At 43.7% G+C, this 20,799-nt stretch overlaps 1 protein-coding gene across 15 annotated transcripts in view; it reads right to left on the reverse strand.

Moving 5' to 3' along the window:
• TCF20 (transcription factor 20) overlaps nucleotides 1-20,799 on the reverse strand; it is a 130,222-nt gene that overhangs the window by 26,426 nt on the left and 82,997 nt on the right. For 9 of the 15 annotated variants that reach the window (XM_086887526.1, XM_086887523.1, XM_086887518.1 and 6 more), the window contains 2 exons: nucleotides 20,369-20,588; nucleotides 14,967-20,092 (listed from right to left, as the gene is read on the reverse strand). In XM_086887526.1, coding sequence (XP_086743652.1) covers nucleotides 14,967-20,092; nucleotides 20,369-20,552 — 5,310 coding nt within the window. In that variant the 5' untranslated portion in view covers nucleotides 20,553-20,588. Of the gene's footprint in view, nucleotides 1-14,966; nucleotides 20,589-20,799 lie in introns of all 15 variants that reach the window. The other 6 variants (XM_086887512.1, XM_086887517.1, XM_086887515.1 and 3 more) reach the window with 1 other exon arrangement.

Below are 20,799 nucleotides of genomic sequence, written 5' to 3' on the forward strand. Positions count from 1 at the left end.
TCCCTCCCATCCCCACCCACTTTTTTATTTTCCTTTTAAGCTTCACATTGAGCAGCCGTAGCCCTCAGTGAAAGTCCCCATTTCAGAGATTCATGCTAGGATACCCTCCTCCTCCTTCTCCTCCCCTAACAGTAAGTCTTTTATGAAGCTGGTCAGTCGCCTTTAATCATCAATAACTTTGTGAAACTTAGCAAGTGTGAGTTCTCTGTAAGAATAAAGGAGTTGGAGGCACAAGAAAAGCTGTAATTAACAGCAGTCTAGGGCAAAGTAACAACAAAACCATGCTGTGAAATGAGTAGCCATGAGAAAAAGAAATACAGCTGAGTTAAGTCTCCTAGTTCTAAGCATAAATCAAAAGAAAACATGCAAGAAGCTAGAAATAGGGGGGGGGGGGGGGGGGGGGGGGGGGGGGGGAATCACTAGTAAATGAAGACTGCACAACCAGATTTTAACATCAACTTTAAATATTTTCTCTAACAAAAGTAAAGCTTATGACCCAGACAACAATCAGCTGGCTGAAGTAAGATCTGGCTTATGCTACAATCACTTGTGCAGCCAGACCTCAGGAAGGCATATGCAATCTTATTTTTGCCAGCAGTAGCTCAGGTGTTGGCTGACAAACAGTGCAGCTGCAACACCCAGAGCCCTGGGAAGGCTTTGCCACTCACCACTGTCTTGTGCCTTGGGCTGGAATTACAGACCAGGCCCTACACTGATATTTCTCCTCCTATGGCAAGTCTGAAGACAACTTAAGTAGATCTACACCATTTAAGTCACACTGAGCAGTGTCAGAATTTCTCAGAAGAAACTGTAGCTACTTGAGAACTTTTAACTGGAAGAAAATGTCTGGTTTAGGCTGCTCCAGCTGGCAAGTTAGGCCAGGAGAGGGGAGGGAGCATCCAGTCCTTAGTGCTTCTGCATCATGAGATCATCATACTAAAGAAATACCCTTATTTTTTCCTATGTCTAGGCAATGAGATGGATGTACTTGACACCAGTAATAAATATATACATTTGAGAGCCACCTTAGACAAACTTTAAACTGGGTTTTTTTGGTTGTTGGCTTTTTGTTTGGTTGGTTGTTCTTTTTCATTATTTACTACTTTGTGTAATTAATAATAGCATTCTGGAAGAAATTTCCATCTGAGGTCATGATCTTGACCAGACTTCCAAACCATTTTAAGACTCAAGTTTGTTCTTGCACAGCCTGCAGCCCCCTCCTATGCCTAGCATTTCTCTCTATCAGTATTCACACATTCTTGACTGCAAGTCAAGAAAGCTAGTCTAGCCAAAAAATTAGCCTGATTAAAATGGAAATGGGGTGAGGGAGGGATTTTCTGGCTAGATCAGCTACCTAACTCAGTTCAGTCACAGAGCACTGCTGCTGGCAGAAGGGGGGGTGTGGACAAAAAGAATGGCTTCTAACAATCTTAATTTAGCCTGGATGAAATCACCATCATATTTCATCTTCACAACAGATTCCTCAAGCGAAGCAGAAATCGTTTACATGGGATACTCTTCACTCTTCTGTACCTCTAACAGTGAAGAACCCTTGACGTTTTGCTACACTCCTACCTCCCTCTGCCCTCATCCATTTCACTTCTCCCAGCCCTTGCCCTGCACTCATTCTAATTTACCCCACAGTGGCACAAAGCAATCATGGGCTCTCTTATCAAAAACAGGAATTTCACCAATTCAGAGGAGAATTCTGAAAAAGGAGTTGTAGTTGTGGCAAAGAGAGGGACAAGTCTACGAAAACCAATGTTACTGTGAGAGCAACTCAGAACTTCAAAGGGCCTTTTCAGGGTGATGATCATTTTTGTTAACTCATGCGCTAATCCACAGCCAGTCTCTGTGTCTGATGTGCAGGTTGTGCTCTTCTGGACATTAGCTCCATTTCCCACTCCCATCCACCCTCCTGGCTTAATGCTGCAGTAGGAACAAGCTGATGAGGTCAACTAACCTCAGAATTCTTATTCCCATATTCCAAACAGCTCTGTGCCCACATCTCCAGCTACAGACCTTCTCCCTCAATGTGGCTCTAGCCACTTATGTTCGCCCATAGCTTTAGCAATACAAGACTGCTGTTAAATGCTAATTGCTTACTAATGAAAACTAATCATCATGCAATTAAACTTTAATCACTAAGCAGCTGGCTGGGATCCAATCCATAACAATGAAGGCTCATTAATAACTTTTTGCCAAAGTGCTCTGTCCATGAAGACAATCCTATACACAAGAGTCCAGCTAAGCGTATGAAATTGTTTGAAAAATATTTCCTCTGCCGACAAACTAGCCAGAGCACAACAGCATAAGAGCAGCATAGCATAAATTAGCTAAGAAGGATGGGTTTAAGATTCAGGGAACCCAAACTACTTTTCTGGCTCCTTCCATAACCTCAGGCATAATGTGTTGCACAGAAAGATCTTCTTTTCTCCAGTTCTTGTCTCTGCAGAGTAACATTCTTTAAGGCAAAAAAACTAGTTATAATTTTGCTGTAGTTTCTAAAATTATTACATGAATACTCATCATACTTCAGTTTTATTTTTACTCATCTTTCTAAATCTAGGGAAATTAATCTAACCTCTTTCAGAACATATTTCTCTAATTAAAAAATATATTGAGGTTATATAACTAGGTTTATAATGGACAGACGAAAATTTACTTTTGAAAAGAAGAAAGTTTAAAACCTGCTTTCTACAAAGCCACAAAGATGATGAGAGGGCAGGAGCACTTCTGCTACAGAGAGAGCTGGGGTTGTTCAGCCTGTAGGAAAGGCTTCAGGGAGACCTTATAGACCCTTCCAGTACCTAAAGGGGCTCACAAAAATGATGGAGAGCAACTTTCAACATGGGCAGATAGCGACAGAACAATGGGGAATGGTTTTAAACTAAGAGGAGAGGTTTAAATTAGGTATTGTGAGGAAATTCTTTACTGTGAGGGTGTAGCATTGGAATGCTGTACAGAGAAGCTGTGGATGCCCCACATCCCTGGAAGCCTTCAAGGCCAGGCCGGATGTGGCTTTGAGCAATCTGGTCTAATGGAAGGTGCTCCTGTAAGGTCTCTTCCAAACCAAACCATCCTTTGAATTCATGATTTTAAAGTAATTTCACACCACCACCAAAAAATATCCCAGTTTTTCCTGCAGAATTCCTACTCCAATCTGGCTACTGCAGAAAGCCTTATGCGTAGATAACTTTTTATTAGCTTGATTTGCATTGCCATGCTTGGAGAGCTTTCCCTTATTATGAATGGTAGAACACTAGTATAATTGAAGTATTATTCTTGCTTATTCAGTGACCAAGGAATTCAATATAATGCTTATTTTAAAAATAAAATGGAAAAATTGTAGATTTTTTTTACTTAAAAAGATCTTACAAAATATAGGACACAGTTCTAATAATCCATTAAATATTATGTAAAATAATGAATTCTTACCTTCAGAAATTGACCTTTCAAACAGAGTAGGACAGATGAAAGAAGAAATCTTTTTTTTCCCAAAAAATCAGGAAAAATACTTTTTAAGTCTGCATTTTTGCCCAACTGTAATCAAATATACACCATTTTAAATGCAGGGGCATGGAGGAGAATAAGCTTATTTTCTAGTAGTGTTCTTCTAACAAAGCTAAAGGAATACAGCTGAAGTGACAACCATCTGGAATTAGTCTAAGTTTAAAAAATTGGTTCATTTTAAGTTAACAAAACACCAACAACACAACAACCCTCCTCCAAAATTTTGGGGAATCTTAACAAGCTTTTTACCAGTACAGCTTAAAAAGATTTAAGCTAAAATGACACATAAATGGATTGCGTTCACTCAACTATTGAAAATTTAGTAAGAGTTTGGCACCCTTATGGTAACAGGCAATTGAAATCTTACAAAAAAAAAAAAAAAAAAAAGACTGTGTGAGCTTGTGGGTAAGCCAGACAAAAAGCTCTAAAAGCTTTGTCTAGGAATCTCCTGCACAGAGAAGGCGCCATTCACATTTGGAAGAGATTCCTCAAAATTAAGTTACTTAAATGTATTTTTAAATTAAAACTGTACACAGATTATGAGGATCCCTGATGCTTTACAGAATGGCAACTGTGGAATGAACAAGCTGCTTTTTGCATACAAGTTTCCAGTGCTCTTGGCTACAACTAATGTAAGTGGGTAAACATCCTATTCTTTCCCAACACTCCATTGTCAGTAAATCTATTTTCCACTTTCCTCACTCCACATGCAAGACAAACAGTAAAATATAAAACCACATGCAAGCACAGACATAATGCCTGTACTTTGGGATAAACTAATGACAAAGAGTCTGCTAGTAAAGATGCACATAAAGTACTTCCCTGCATCTTCTCTCTTCCCCATTACAGAGGGGATCTTTATGCTTGAGACCTCAACTAAAATGTGCTAAAATGTGCTTCCTATCACCTTCAGTCCATAATCACCAATAGGCTGCACCAAATTTATTACACTTCTACTCACAACAAAGCCAAAGAAAACCAACTTCATTTCACAAATGTAATTACTGGCTTCTGATAATTTAAGATACTGAAACATTTTCACCAGACATGTACATGTGGATATTATCTGCTCAGCTCTTTAGCATTTAAGGCTTGTGGCACCAATGCACAGAGCTGCTGTGAACTACCAAGTGCTGCAGCAGTAGGGATTCACACTTCTTGGTCCCCAGGAGAGGAAGGCAGTGAACTGGGATACAACAGGGGCTCCTCTCAGGCTCTCCTCTCTGTGGAGGAACACTGTTACAGACCAGGAGTCATGACAGCACAGAGTTTCAGTAGCACAGCAGATGGCAATGCCTTTCTGAGAAAACCAAATCTGAACTTCATCATTCAGCTGTCTTTCAGAATTTCTCCTCCACCCAAAATTTCATGCTTTCTTATTTTTGTAACACTGCAGAAGAATATTAAAGATGCTGCCATTTCCTGAGGAATGAAAACAAGTATTACACTAGAGTGTGCACATTTCCAGCTCAGACAACTAGGTATTTGGGCACAGTTTGTCACTGAAAACCAGGAATTCAGACACTTTAAGGATAACTGTAGAAAGTGCCTCGAGGTTCTGCAGCAATCCTCATTTGAAGGGTTAAGGCATACTAAAAGCTGTTTACAGAGATAAAAACAAGCAGTGTTCTCAATACACCCCTTTTCCAACCACCTCTAGCAGTGATTTTAAATCCACCATTCATTTCCCTTTCCCCACAGTGAAAAATTAAGAAGCTCCAGTGTCACTTCTTCCTACCCTCAAAATGAGTCCTTACTAATACAGATCTAGGTATAGAAATACAATTGTTCCTGTGTGTTGTCAGGCATGTTATTTTTGAAACAGCAGATAATTATTTCTGTGGAACCCTGACCTAATACAGAACTTCACTTGAGGGTTTTTTTTGGTTTTGTGCTTTGGTTTTGGGGGAAGGCGAGGGCATTGTGAGGGTGGGGTTGTGAGAAAAAAATTACTAGGTTCTGCATGTTTTTCCTCTCTGTGAAGATAGATTATGAACAAAAGGTTAACATTCTTCTCCCAACACTATAAAATAGTAGTACCGTAGATGTAAAACCCTTTCAAGTGCTGGTAGCACCTGGGCACAATTTTATGTTACAGCTAAGTTGATCTAATGGTTATCATTACCAGTGGAAAGGACACTCCCTCCCAGATACAGCAAGCGTGGTTCAGAGGGTAAGCAGAGTCAGATGGCTGATCTGGCATAAAGAATCCCCACCCCAAGCTAGTCTTCTGATGGATTAGCTGGCTAAAAATCAACCCACTGTGCAAATACGCAGGTGGTAGATCTAGCGCAAGTGGAATAGTGGAAGCAAGCAGCTTGCAAAGAGGATAAAGCAGGATCACTCCTCATGACAGCAACTCCCTCCTGGTCTGGCTTAGGGGTAAGAGAGCCCACCTGTGCCAAATGAGACATTCAGAAGCAACTGATACTGTATGGTACTACAGTAGTCAGGTTTCCGGGGCTAGAAACTGTTTTGCCAAAGGTAGCTAACCTTCCACAATTTTCCCAGTTCATACCAATTCCCTGGCTTAGCCACTTGATTAGCTATGCAGCCAGGAACCTTTTATAAGCAATTACTTACAGAATGTGGGATCTTTTTTGTTAGGCTTTGCTTTCCCAAATTTGAGAATATAAATAGCTTAAATCCAAGTGATCCCTCCAGGTACCTTTCTTCACCCAATTTACAGCTAGGGTCCAGAATGGTATAGGTAAACAAACGAAAATGGTTCTATGAAAGCATCAGAGTAAACCAAGTATTATAGAAAGGCAATTTCCTCCAAATAAGATAGTGGAAGATTAACTATCAGGAATCTTAAGAACAACTTACCTGTGCAAAACCAGGAGCTGTTCTCTGTGAAATATGGGTAACACATAAACCTACCTCCAACACTGCAACTAACAAAGACACACTCAACATGAGGCACAACACTGCCACTGCACAACAGTCATGAAAAATTCAAATGTCTAGCATCAAGCTGAAGAGAAAGAGACTTCAGGAATTTAGATTCTAAACTTCTCATTACTAAAGTCTATCAGACCTTCAAAACAGGCTTGTTAACAGTCTTAAAGCAGGTAGATTTCTCCACTTTGGGTAAAGAGCAGACTTTGAAAGAGAATCCGTGGAGAGCTGGACAGACAAAATTCCAGACTGATGAGAGAAAACACAGAATCTTCTACTACACTGCAGATTATGGGCAGGTTTCACCCTTTACCATTTGTTACTCCAAAGTTCACTTGACTGAAACCCAAGACGATATTTTCAATAAGGAGCAACAAAGGAAACAGGTTCCAAGGACTTCTTTCCATGTGTAAGGATTAAAAGATTTCTCAAGCTGGGAGAGATGCAGAGATTGATGAGAAAAGCATTACATTCTTTTAGACCTTTTAAAAGAGATCTTTAAAAGGGGGATAAACAAGCTTTCCTCTCACAGAACACTCTCAGCAGGAACACAAGCTACATTTACCTTCAGTAAGGTCAATTCTGATAAGAGCAGGGGTAGAAGTAGAAAAAAAAATACAAACAAACAGAAAACCCCATCCCAACCAGAAGTAATGCATGTGCTAGGCCAGAGCCTCTGCCTTGGGAAAAAACATGTCTTATAAAAAAGCCCTGTAAGAAACAGCATACCACCTCCTAGTGAATAGCTTTTTAGAAAACAATGGCTGAACTATCTTGGATTCAACTTAACACAAAGAATGTTCTCTGCATTGTTCTTCTCTTCATTTACAGCTTCATATATTTAATACTGAGAATAAAGATCATCGATTCTTCTGAACATTAAAACTGCTGACAACTACCAAAGTGATTCCATAATTCTTCCAGTTTCAAAGGTAACCAATACTTCATCTTGCATGGAAATGAACTTCTCATTTAGAAAAATGGTGAAATAATAGAGAAGACAGGAAACTTTCTGGCCACCTTCAGTATTTGAAAGAAATTCAAATTTTATTCATTTTATAAGCAACAGGATCATCTAGCACTAAGAAGATGACATTTTTCAGTTTAAGATTTCATCAGCATTGGAACAAGAAAAGTAACTGCAAGAAAGCCACTTAGCACCATCACTATGCATTAACAGTTTATGAGAGACTCCTTGGCAGTTAGGTTCATCTGCTGGGGTATCTAATTTGAGCCTCAAAATAAGGAGAAGGATTAAGTCACTCTGCATCTGAAGCAGCCCAATTAATTGCATTACATTCTCAGAATCAAAAAGCATAGAAGAATGACCAGAGTAAAAGGAACACCTTTTTGCCTTCAAGAAAGGCAGATTTCTAGCACTTTGGAAACCATCTGGATTGCTGCTTAGCAGATAACACACACCATTTTCAGTCCAGGGTGAAAATAGACTTTAAGGAAAGCTCAAAGCTCGGGAGAGTCACTTCACAGTTTGATAAACCTTTTCAAGATAACACCTTCACAGGAATTCTTCTAGAGCACCTGGTACAATATGATCTTTGAGCACCTTCACATACATAAAAATCCTTTCTTTACATTGACTATGGGGCAGTTGTCAAAAAAACTGCAGTAAGACAGACATTTATTCATATAAGAAACAATTTAGCAAAAAAATTATTTTCTGATTCTGGAAAGCAATGAGAGAAATGCGTTCAGGGGGAAAAAATCTATAATAAGCTTTCACATGATGAAAAATAGGAGAGCTCATGTGAGAAGAAGAAACTCAGAACGTGTTACTTATATCACTACCTCTACATCAATGGCCTTTAACTAGAGGTTTAAGTTTCCTATTTCTAAACTAGAGTTTAGCCACTAGCCACCCAGCAACTGAGCCAGATGTCTAAAGAAAATATTTCAACTCACTTAATGGTATGGATTCAGTTTAAATTGGTGCACATTTATCCTGTCCACGGTCTGTACCACAGACCGTTCATGTAATTTTTAGTTATGGGAGTACTTAATTTGCACAGAATGAGTTACATACATGAATTATTCACTTCCAGGATCATGACCCTTTATACACCATATGGTAATGTCCTTCCTTACCCAAAGACAAAATCCAAGAGCTACACTCCTGTGTGCCTGTGCACATATCTCTCTACTTGTTCCTGGTAGGAAGCAGCTACTTGATTTGCACATCTGCTTTTCCATGACAGCAACACCAACGAACTGCATGTCAGAGGAAAAAAGAGAAAATGCACTTGCAAAGCACAGAGGAGGTAAAGAAAAAGCATATGCAACAAGCATAGGAAATCAGCTGTGTGAGCCAGAAGGCTTTCCTCAGGCAGCAGGGCAGGAGAGTTGAGCTCAACAGAGCCTTTCCACTGCCTGGGGATGGCTTCTGGCAGGCACACCTCTGAATACCCCATGGCCGTCTTAGCGCTGCACGTAACTCTCTGTGAGCTGAAGGGATGAGGATACACTGCTTCCAGAGGAGAACCCAGCACAACAGCTTGCTACAATAGGAAAAGAAAAATGCTAGAAGAAAACCTTTTCCATTGCTTGTCACAGGGGTGATAAATGGATTATTCTTATGGATGCTATACAGAGGAGCCCAGCATCGCGTTAGGATACGGCGTTTGAGACACAATACAGAGCTTTAAAGTCTGATTCAGGAGAGGGACAGTATTAGGCTTGTCCTCGGCAAGCTGTGGGATGAGAAGCAAAGGTTAGAGGACAGGGTGCTAGTGAGGGCACTCTGCCCTTGACTCTGAAATGTGCTGGCCACACTTGGAGTCTTACAGAGGTGAGCCAGGGACTCCTGCAGTAACAGAAGCCAACAGGGATACAGCAGGGAAATATCTCAAAGGAATTAAGGTAAGGGATGTTTCTCCAGGAAGATGACACAGCCAGCAATCTGACCAAGGTGCCTTTATACACCAAAGCATGCAGCATGGGCAGGAGCTAGAAGCCACCATGATGCTGGAAAGTTATGATCCTGATGCCATTACTGAAACTTGGTGGGACAAATTGTGTGACTGGAGTGTGACTATCAATGCCCATGAGTTGTTCAGAAGAGACAGAAAGGAGGGAGAGGTGGAGGGGTTGCTCTCTACATCTAGAGGTGCACTGAGTGTGAAGAGCTGTCTCTGAAGAACAGCATGAGCAGGTTGAAAGACTGTGGGTAAAAATCAGACACTGAGGCAACAAAAGGAACCTTGCAGCTGGGGTCTCCTACAGCTGCCGGACAAAGGGGAGCCAATTGACAAAGCCTTCTTGCCCCAGCTACAGGAGACATTGTGCTCACACGCTCCAGTCCTGTTGGGGGACTTCAGCCACCTTGACATCTATTGGGAAAGTACCAAGGCAAGCTGCAGGCAGTCCAGGAGACTCCTGCAATGCATGGAGGTCAGCTTCTTGAGCCAGGCAATAGCCTACTAGAGGGAAGCCAATACTGGATTTCATGATCACCAGTATAATAATTGTGGATGTCAAGATGGGAGGCACAGCCTGGGTTGAAGCAATCATGCACCAGTGGATTTTCCAGCCCTGAGGGATATGGGTCAGGTAAGGAGTAAAGTCAGGCCCCTGAACTTCAGGAAAGCAAACTTCCAACTCTTAAAGGAGATAGTCAACAGGGTAGCCTGGGAGACTGCCCTCAGGGACACAGGAGGAGAACTGAGCTGGCAAGTTTTTACAGGTATCTTCCATACAGCTCAAGAGCTAGCAATTCCCACAAGCAAGAAAATGAGCAAGGAAGGCAAGAGACTGGATGGCTGAGTAGAGAATTCCTGGTCAAACTAAAGGGAAGAAACAAAGATGCAGGCAGTAGAAACAAGGACAGGTAATGTGGGAAGAGTAGAGGGACAAAATTCAGTTGTGCAGGGATGGTTTGAGGAAGGCCAAGGCAAAGCTGGAACTGAACCTGAAAAGGAACGCAAGGAACAACAGGAAGGGCTTCTACAGGTAGGTTAACCAGAAAAGGAAGGACAGAAAAGAGAGGACAAAGAAGGTGTACCCCCCACCATAAACAATGCTGGCAAACAGCTAACAATGGATGAGGAGAAGGCTGAGGTAACTCAGCAACTTTTTTCCCTCAGTCTTCAATGGCAACCTCTCTTCCCACACCTCTCAAGTGGACAGATGACAGGAGGGGGACTGGGACAGACAAGTGTCCCTCCCACTTTATGCAAAGATCAGATTCATGAACACCTGAGGAACCTGAATGTACACAAGTCTATGGGATCTGAAAAGATGCATCCCAGATTCCTGAGAGTTTGCTGTTGTAATTCCTAAACCGCGCTGCATTATTTGGAAATGGTATTTGGAAAGTTGGTAGTCAGGTGAAATCGCAGGTGAGTGGAAAAAGGGAAACACTGTATATGTCTTTTAAAACAGCTGTGAGGAGAACCCTGGGAACTACCAACATGTCAGCCTCACCTCCGTGCCTGGGAAGATCATGGAAGATTCTAGGATCCTCCTAGAAGCTATGCTGAGGCACACAGAGGGCAAGGAGGTGATTCAGGACAGCCAGCATGGTTTCACCAAAGGGCAAGTCCTGTCTGGCTAACCTAGTGGCTTTTTATGATGGAGTGACTCCTTCCTTCCTGGGAAAGGCTGAAGATGTAATTCATATGTAATGCTTTTGAGATGTAAGGCTTCTGACAGTCCCACACAACACCCTTCTCTCCAAACTGGAGAGTGATGGATTTGATGGGTTAGGAATTGGTTGGATTGTCAGCTTCAGAGGCTAGAGATCAACAGCTCAGAGTCCCAAGGGGCATCAGTAACCAGTGGTGTCCCTCATGGGTCTGCACTGGGACCAACTGTGTTATTTAATGTCTTCATTAATGTCACAGATGAAGGGACCAAGTGCACCCTCAGCGAGTTTGCAGGTAACACCAAGCTGAGTGCTGCTCTTGACTCACCTGAAGGATGGGATGCCATCCACAGGGATCTGAACAGACTCAAAAGTGGGCACATGGGAATTTCATGAGGCTTAACAAGACCAAGCGCAAGGTGCTGCACCTGAGTTGGGGCAATCCCCAGTATCAACACAAGCTGGGGGATTAAGGGATCAAGAGCAGTCCTACTGAGAAGGACTTGGGAGTGCAGGTGGACAAGAGGCTGGATATGACCCAGCAATGTGCACTCACAGCCCAGAAAACCAATTGTATCCTGGGCTGCATCCAAAGCAGCGTGGGCAGCAGGATGAAGGAGGGGATTCTGCCCCTCTGCTCCGCTCTGGTGAAACCCCACCTGCAGTGCTGCATCCAGCTCTGGGGTCCTCTGCACAAAAAGACCTGTTGGAGCAAGTTCCAATGAGGCCATCAAAATGATTAAAGGGATGGAGCACCTCTCCTTACAAGGAAAGGCTGAGAGAACTGGGATTGTTCAGCCTGGAGAAGAGAAGGCCTCAGGGTGATTTAATTGTGGCCTTCCAGTACCTGGAAAGAACATACAAGAGAGAGGCTATTTACAAGAACATGTAGTGACAGGACAAGGCTGAATGGTTTCAAACTGAGAATAGGTTTAACTTAGATATTAGGCAGAAATTCTTTACTGTGAGGGTGGTGAGGCACTGGAACAAGTTATCTGGAGCAGTTGTTGATAGCCCATTCTTTGAAGTGTTCAAGGCCAGACTGGATGCAGCTCTAAGGAGCCTGGTCTAGTGGGAGGTGTCCCTACCCACAGCAGGGGGTTCAATCTTTAAGGTCGCTTCCAATTCAAGTCATTCTATGATTCGATAACAAAACAAAATGTACATACAAGACAATGGTCCCTGACTCTGAAAGATCCGTCTTCTAAACAGATTAAAAGCATACCTAGACAGAACACTGGAAAGGACTGAAAGACTACATATTACTTACCATATAAAAAAAGTAAGAGTATTTCTTGCAGCCTTAAATATGAAGAATTAGAAAGAAATAATTTTAAAATCAAATGAGATTGTGAATCTGAGTGACAGGAAAATCAGAACAAAATGACAGACAATGGATTAAGGATTATGTAGACTAAACGCCATGTTTTAAAGTGAGATTTTGAAAACTCACTATGAATTCAAGAACCATTTTTCAGTTTATGCCAGAAGAACACGAATCTGGGGAAAAAAGGAAGCTGTACAAACTCTGGAAGAAAGTGACTGAATTACCAAAAGCTACTCAAAAGCAAGGTATTCCAGGATAAAGGGAAGAAAAGCACAAGCAAACTTCAGTAAGCCCCACAGAAAAAGCATGCAGTAATGAACAACATTCTCTGAAGAATACAATGGAAAGCAAGGAGAGAATCAGAAGACACAGGCAGAAAACAAAAGTGGGAAAACACTTCAAAAGCAGCACAGCTGATTGTGACCATGTAGTCAACAGAAAAATGGAAAATCAGGCACCGTTCTGAACCTTAATTGGGAAAAGATCACCATAAACACTGATTACAACTGCAGTAGAGCACAACTGAAGCCACAGTAGAGGACAAGAGCCCCAGACAATGCACTCAAAGAACTCTGAGATGAAAAAAGAAAAAGGGAATCAAGAAGTAGTTGCAAAGGCAAGACAGGCCACAAGCATTGTGTACATTTTTTTTTTTTTTTTAAATGAGAAACACTTATGTCTACTGGCATTATGAGGGAAAAGACAGAGGAGTTGAGCAACTGATTAAGGGAAAGAGGTGAAGGGTAGAGGAAAAGAACACAAAGTTCAAGGGAGATAAGGAGATATTTATGTAAGGTGCTGTAAGGACAGATGAAACAGTTAATAAGAGGAAAAAAAAAAGTTTTATTTGTAAGGAGGAGACAATTGTAACAGTTGGAAGAAAGTGATGAAGGGTAAGCCAAAGCATATTCAATCAGAAAGTCATGAAGATTCCATGCAGAGAAAGAACTAGATGTCAAACAACATGCAAAACCCATATAAGAATGTGGATAATGCCTTGCTATTATTTAACGAGTTTGATTAGAGCCTCTCAGCACGTTTTAGCACAGCTGGGCTTATGTCCTCTGCACAAATGGGGACACAAAAAGGATCACTGGAGGATAACTCAAGTGGTTTAAGAACTTGTAAAGAAGGCATTTGCTATTGGGAAAACCAGAATCCCAAGTGAAAGACACACCCTATACACAGTAAAAGGGGAAAACCAGGCTGGATAGAGACAAATTCAAAGTACTGGTGAGCTACCAGACAAATGAAAGCATAGCCACATTGCGAGTAGAATCCAAATCGTGGTGGAGAACCTGAAAGGAACATTGCAATTATCAGAGATAAGAAATTCAGCAGTTGCATCAGAGAAAGCACGCAGGCATGGCTCAATGAAAACCAAATGAAATTAACTGACTATGTTTAATGAGAGACTAGAAACAAGAATGCAAGCCAAATCAAGTTAGGGCAAAGAAGCATGTAATTACTGTCAAAGAACAGTTGAGTGAAAATTTAGAACAAACCAGGAATCAAAGTTGAAGAGAAAAAGCTCATGGGGAGGAAACAAGCATACTATATGTAACAATATAGAGGAAATAAGATAAAAACTGGATCCCAATACTGTTTAGAAAAGGAAGAACCTGAAGACAACAGGAAAAAGTAGTTCTATGCCCCTTCCATGGTCTGACCCAGACAGAGAACAATACAAAAAAAGATAACCATAAAAAAAGGGATGCAGGATACTGATGATGGCAAAGAAAGGCCTGTAACAGTGGCTTAAAAGCATCGGCTTCTGCCTCAGGAAATCAAGAAGAGTGTGTCTATCCAGAACCAGGCAGTTGTGAATCAAGTTTTTCCTTTGTCTCTGCTTTAATTTTACCTATTTCTTCTTACTCATCATATACTCTCACCCTGGAGAAAGTCAACTATCAGTATCGTTTGCGAATTCATCAATACTGAACCCACACATTTCAATCAATGCTTACAAACCTCTGTGCAATTCTGCTCCATCAACCTTATTTTGTAAGGACTGCAAATTCTCCTAGTTATGTAGTCATTTATTACAGTGCAGAGTAACTCACACTGGAAGGAGTCCCTGCTGAAAGCAGAGACAACTTTGAAGGCAGATCCAACTTCAGATGTAAAGGCTTTGTCCAGAACCAAATTTTGCATCTCCAAAACCAGGGCATTCTACTGCTTTTCTGTCAATTCCCCTCCCTCAACCCAACGTTTGACCGTCCTCACTGGAATTTTTTGCCTAGTTGAACTGGAATTTTCTTTGCTGCAATTGTGTCTGCTACCACTTGTCCTTTCACTCTATGACTCGAAGAAGAGCCCTAGAGAACATTAAATATCTAATAGAAGAAGGAAGGGCAAAGAGATCAATGTAGTCACAAAAAAGCCTATGGACATCCAGAACTTTTACTACGTAATAAACACCCAGCTTTTTGATGTCCAAAAAATCTTAACTGTCCAGATGTGGCAGAGATCCAAATGAGGCCCTCAAAAGGACTTAACTAAAGATTTATTAAAGATAAAAGATTGTTGTTTAAGACATGAGAGAAGAACAAAGAAAAACAGTATTCCAAATGGCATATACTTGCTACTGAAACAAAATAATTTTGTATAGCAAGGTTAGGTACTCACCATCTCTCTTGCAATCTCCACAGCTTCCTGCAGCCCATAGAGCCTGCCACAGACCAGGTAGATCCCATTGGCCCAGAGAATACAACCCTCATGGACCCAAAATTCATTGCTGTCAAGAGGTAGTTCAGGAATTTGTAACTCCAGCTCAGTGCCACCTTCTGAAGTGGGCATAGACGGTTTTGAGTCCAAAGGAGTCTTTTCACCAGCACTGCCACCATCAGTGGTTGCTTTTTTACAAGAAGCTCCCCTTGAAAGTGACCGAGAGGCTCCGCTACAGTCCTCAGAGCGGTGCCGCCTCTTAAAGCGGGGATGAGCAGCCAGGCTTCTTTGTTCCTTCTGTTGTTGCTGTTCCTCCTCCTCTTCAGTATCTGTCTTGGAACCATTAGAAGCACTTTTGTGCCGTACCTTGACCTTGCTCTGCATTTCTGTGGCCCTCTTTGGAGGTGGATTCTTGGGCAAGGTAGCTGCATAATCCTGGGGGTAGAAAGGACCAAAGAGGTCACCCATGTTACGATAGCTGGCCCATTTGCCACACAGGCAGCAAACCAGATGTCCCAAGACAGAAGACTCCGTTACTACAGGGCCTTGCAGCATGAAAGTTGAGGTGGGCAGCACTTTGCTCTCCGCATTGCTAGGAGGGGGTGTTGAAGACCTCTGTCCTTTCCGACCCCTCACCAATTTGTTCTGCTCCTCTTCCTCCGCATTTATGATTGTGCACACAGCGCCTAATTCACACTTGTTTACCACATGAATATAAGGGAAAAAGGACTTATTCTTGGAGTCAGTTTTATCTACAGACTGGGTAGCATATTTAAGCTTGATCTCTGGTTCTTGAGGCTCCACGATTGGAGCAGCCCGTCTAGGCTTCCGTTTGCGTGGCTGTGCTGCAGGTTTTCGCCTCTCCCTCCTTTGTCTCTTGGGCTTTGGCTCACCAGCACCCACCCCTTCTGCAGGCTGTGATGGTGCTGGTGGGGGAGGCAGGGGCACGGGCAGCTGCTGCTGTTGCTGCTGCTTCTTCTGCTTGTTCACACTCCCAATTGGCCTCCCTTTTTTCTTTCCAGAGGGGAAATATCCCTTTGGAGGGAAACCATCTGGCTTGGGGGAAATATTTGTCACATCTCCATCTTTTTCCTCAGACTTTGGATTTGGTTCAGAAATGAACACACTGGAAGGGGAAATTGTTTTTGAGTCAGAAAAGGTCAGAGTTCCAGCTCCACTTACAGATCCATCAGACCTTCCCTGACCACCTGACTTCTGAGAAGATGGTGGTGCTGCACTGGATCCTGCTCCTTCTTTACCAATACTGGCAGTTTCAGGGACCTCTTTTTTGTTTTTATCATCCTCACTGCTTTGCCAGTCTTCTGAAGATCTTGGAACAGTTTTTTCACCAGTTGTTTCCTGGCTTGCTGGCCCCACTTGATCTGACATCTCTCCTTTTCTCTTCTCAGCCTCTGGTCCATGTCCAGCCACAGTTCCTCCTTCAGGTCCACTTTTGAGGGACAGGATGTCATCAAGAGTGACAGTATCTGGACCACTTTCAGCACTGTTGGTAGAAACACTTCTCCTAATATTGGGAGATGTAATTTTTTGAACAATAGCTTCCAGTTTTAATCCTCGCCCCTTTCTTGGGGGTAGTATTTTGGTCTTTGCTGGGCTTGTGAGGGAAACAGCAGGACAATTCCTATTATCAGGACTTGGCAGGTCCTTGAAGGAATCTCCCTTTGCAACTGACTTGCCAGCATCTTGGCTTTGAGATGAATGGGCATAGGAGTTGTATGTTTTATCGGTTCCTTCTTTTGCTGAAGTCATCAGTCGCCCTTTATCTTCACTGCCACTGTTCTTCATATCATGTGGCTGTCTTTTGGTAGGGATAGGAGAGATGAAAGAACGGACCCTCCTCCTCATAATTAATGGGTTTTGAGGAGACTGGTCTTCTTGGCCAGGGAGCCTGAGCATAGCATTACTGGGCTTGGGCAAATCTGTAGATTCCTCTCGCCGATGCCCATCGCTTTCTTGAGGGCAAAATCTTTTTTGGTTGGCTGCTCCAAGAGGGCCACTGCTTTTGGCAGGAGAAGTTTGCCGAGAGAGGTCCCAACCAGATTCGTGATGCTGCAACTTCTGGTTGCCGTGTTTCAGTTCAGTGCATTTGCTCTGAGTACTGTCACTCCCCACGACACAGCGCCCAACTTCCTGGCTTCCAGTATCATGGTAAGAGCTACCTTGAAGGTACATCATTCCATCCTTGTCATTTTTTAAGGGACTCCTTACTCTTTCTAAAAACTGCTGTTGTCTTGGGCTCTTCCTTGCTCCTTCCTGTCTGTGCTGAGCTGCAGCAATCACACCCTGAGCAGCACTGCTTGCCCAATCTTTGTATTCTTCTTGCTGTTGCTGGTATATCTGTCTCTTGTAATGATACTGGGAATTCAGACTCTGGTTGGGGTCACCAAAAGCATGAGGCCGAGCATTTGTGTGATATGCTGAAGCCAGAGATGGGCCTTCTGAATTCTGAGGGTAGACAGAATGCAAGGAACCCCTGCTAACTCTTTCAGATAGTGTCATGTGTGGGTTCATGTGATGCAGATCTACCCCTGGGCCTCTGCTTCTGCCTGGTGACATTTTCAGCTTATCAGCAAGATCCTGATACTGAGAGGGTGATTTACCCCTTCCAGTTCTGCCAGGTCCTCGTCTCATCTGTGTTGATCTGCTGTCCTGCTGGGGCATGTAGTCTGGAGCAGCATCAGAGACTGCAGCTCCAGGGCTGGCATTGCCTCGAAAAGATTCATGCTTGATGCCAGCGGGATGACAATGGTCTCCTGTTTTTTTATTATTGAGACTAGCTGAGCTCTTTGACTGTTCAAAATCTTCTTCCTTTATTTGCCCACTGTGAGCTTTCATCTTTGTTTCCATGGATACTAAACCACCAGGGAGTATTACTGACTGGCTCAAGCCAGGGGCAAGGCGTTCACTCCTTCCGCTTCTGGCCTCAGGACCCATGTGCCCCATGGGGTGAGGGCCAGGGTCTCTTACAAGTTGCCTTAATGGAGAAATGTCACAGATCACTGATCTCCTCTCTGAGAGTGCTCCTGCCTCATGGGCAGCAGACTGAGACTCCACATCAAACTTTCTAGCAATAGGGTAATCAGCTAAATTTATTTGCTTCATGTCTGGAGCTGCACTGCTAGACTTCCTATCCCAGGGACCCCAGTGAGGGCCCTCCAGGAGGGACCCCATGCTTTTGTTTAAGAGGCCTCTATTGGTCAATTCATTGGTTTGACTAATTAAAACATTGGGCCTCATGGCTCCCTCCAAACTCCCAGCCATCCCAGAATGCTCCTGTGCATTCCTAGAATACCTTCTGTCTGGATGATGGTGGTACCCCTGTAAAACCTCTTGCAGGAGACTAGGAAACTTCTCATTGCGGCCTTTGCGCTCACTATGCCCTGGAAAATCCCCCTTTTCTTGACCAGACGGATACTGTGGAAAGCCACCAATATTTCTCTGTATACCAGGAGCTATATTATCCTTGTAGCTGTATCTTAAACTGCCAGGAGACTTGGAAGATTCTGTTCTTGCAGGAAAATTTGTCCCAACAACTGCATGACCAGGCTGGCTGTTCCCCTCCCCATTATGGTTAGTGTTATCACCACTTTTGCTCCCTTTACCTCCTCCTTGAGTTTCTTGCTGTGTCCCTGCATGCCCAGCTTCTTTTGCTCCACTAGTGCTAGCTGGTGCCTGAGGAGCTGTGGGAACATCATCTTGTGCAGGTTTATCTTGTGCACCTGACTTTTCTACTCTTCCTGTCATGGCTTCCCGGGAGACAATCACCCCAACTGCCTTTTCATTCACTTTTGGGGCATTTTCCACAGCCACCACAGCTTCCTTCCCATCAGGGGAGGCCACATCTTCCCTAGCTGCAGGACTGCTGCTGAGTTTTGATGGCTCATTCTGAGAGCCTTGTGCTGGTGAGGAGTTGGGCCTCTCTAAATTACCCCCTTTGTAAGTGGTATCTGAGCTGGTGCTCTGGCCACTCAGCTGTCTCACCCTTTCCCCATGATCCTCTGAACTACTGGAACAGCCACCATCCAGGGACTCTGCCATGGGAGACTTGAGTTGCTCCTCTGCCTGGGAGGAGCCTTCTGAGTTGGTACAGCTGTCAGCCTTCTTGGAAGAGGATGATCTTTTGGAACTTTTTTTCTGAGGTGCCAAGGCATCTGAGAGCAACATGTGTTGGACTGTGTTGGGCAGATTGGCAACTTGAGAACTTAGGGCACTCAGGCTGCTCAGTCCTGGATCTGTGAGCCTTTTTTCCTGCAGTCCTTCCAGTCCAAACCCCTTGAATCCACCCGCATGAGCATTTGGGCTTGGCATCATAGATGGTGTAGGACTAAGTTGAGGCATCATCTGCAGGATTCGGTTTCTAGAACCCATAGACATGTTCCCTTGCCCACACTGGAGATTTTCTCCACCTGGCATGAGTGGAGAAGGCGTAGAGCTGCAGCTTGGAGACTGAACCACAGACGCAGCAGGGGATGGATTAGAGATTGGACTGAAGTTTTGATGGAATTGCATCGGTGACCTTACAGGAACTTCAGTCTGGCTGTACTGTCCCACTTGACTTTGAAGAGAGAGTTTGGTGGCAGCATTTGAATACTGCATTACGTGCTGAGGTGGGTGCTGTTGCTGCTGCCCCTGCTGCCCACTTTGGGGCAGCTTAGACTGCTCAAAGCTTTTCATCGGTTGAGTCTGAAAGCTGTAGTTTGACTGGGTACCATAGGCCTGTGCATTGGAACCCACAGCATGGCCTTCGTACTGCGACCCAGAATTCACATTGTAGCTTCCATCATAATTCTGTCCTGACTGGCCAAAACGCTGTGGGGAAGGGAAAGAGGAGGAAGAGGATGACGAAGGTGGCTGATAGTGTTGGCTGAACTGACCCACTCGTAACTGGTAGCCTGAAGCAGAGGAAGGCAAGGTGGATGGACGCTGCATTGGCTGCAAGTGTGAGGTGCTAGAAGCAGATTGGCTGGAAGCCTGGGGTAAAGGCTGATGAGATTGATAGATCTGCTGTCTCAGCTGCTGCACCTGCTGCTGCTGGCTAGAAGCCTGCTGCTGATACTGGGCACTCCCTGGAGAAAAAGGACCAGTGTAATCCTGTTGATAGTGGGATACACCCCCAAGGGTTGAGTGCTGTGTTTGGAACTGGCCCACATGTCCCTCACTCCCATACTGACTCCCAAAGCTACTCCCTTGAGGGGGCCCATAGCTCTGTACTGGTCCAGAAGGCCTGCGCTGAGGCGGCTGCTGCCCTCCTGACACCACTGGATCTTTGTTGGCAGCCATATAGTAAAACTCTCCTGCTTCTTTTCTGAAACCTTGGTAGCTCTGATGGCCAGAGCTCTCACCAGGCATTGCTGTAGAGGCTCCTGCTGCTCCACGACGTCCACTGCCAGCACCTCCTCCAAAGCTCTGGAACATCTGGGCCTGCTGGCGGGGGCTGAACTCTTCCAGTCGGGATGAAGTATGCACTTCCTGCGGGTAGCTCTGCTGGTTTCCGTGATAACTACTTTGCTCCCGAAAGGACTGCATGCTGTTCAGCAGCAGAGCGGTAGCTCAAAAGCCCTCCTAAATATGGAGAAAAAGAGAGGGGAAAAAAAAAGGTATAATATGTTTTCCAGTCACACTGGTACCCCACTCAATTTCCCAATTGTTTTAACAGCAATTAAAATTTAGTATTTCTCTTCTACTTCCTGGTACATCAATCTTTAAACCCTCTTATTGCAACCTGCCAACCTTCTAGGCAATGCAGGCCAGCAGCCTACTACCAGCTGGAGTG

Source organism: Cyanistes caeruleus, chromosome 4, assembly GCF_971803275.1.
Source record: "Cyanistes caeruleus chromosome 4, bCyaCae1.hap1.1, whole genome shotgun sequence".
Classification (NCBI taxonomy): domain Eukaryota; kingdom Metazoa; phylum Chordata; class Aves; order Passeriformes; family Paridae; genus Cyanistes; species Cyanistes caeruleus.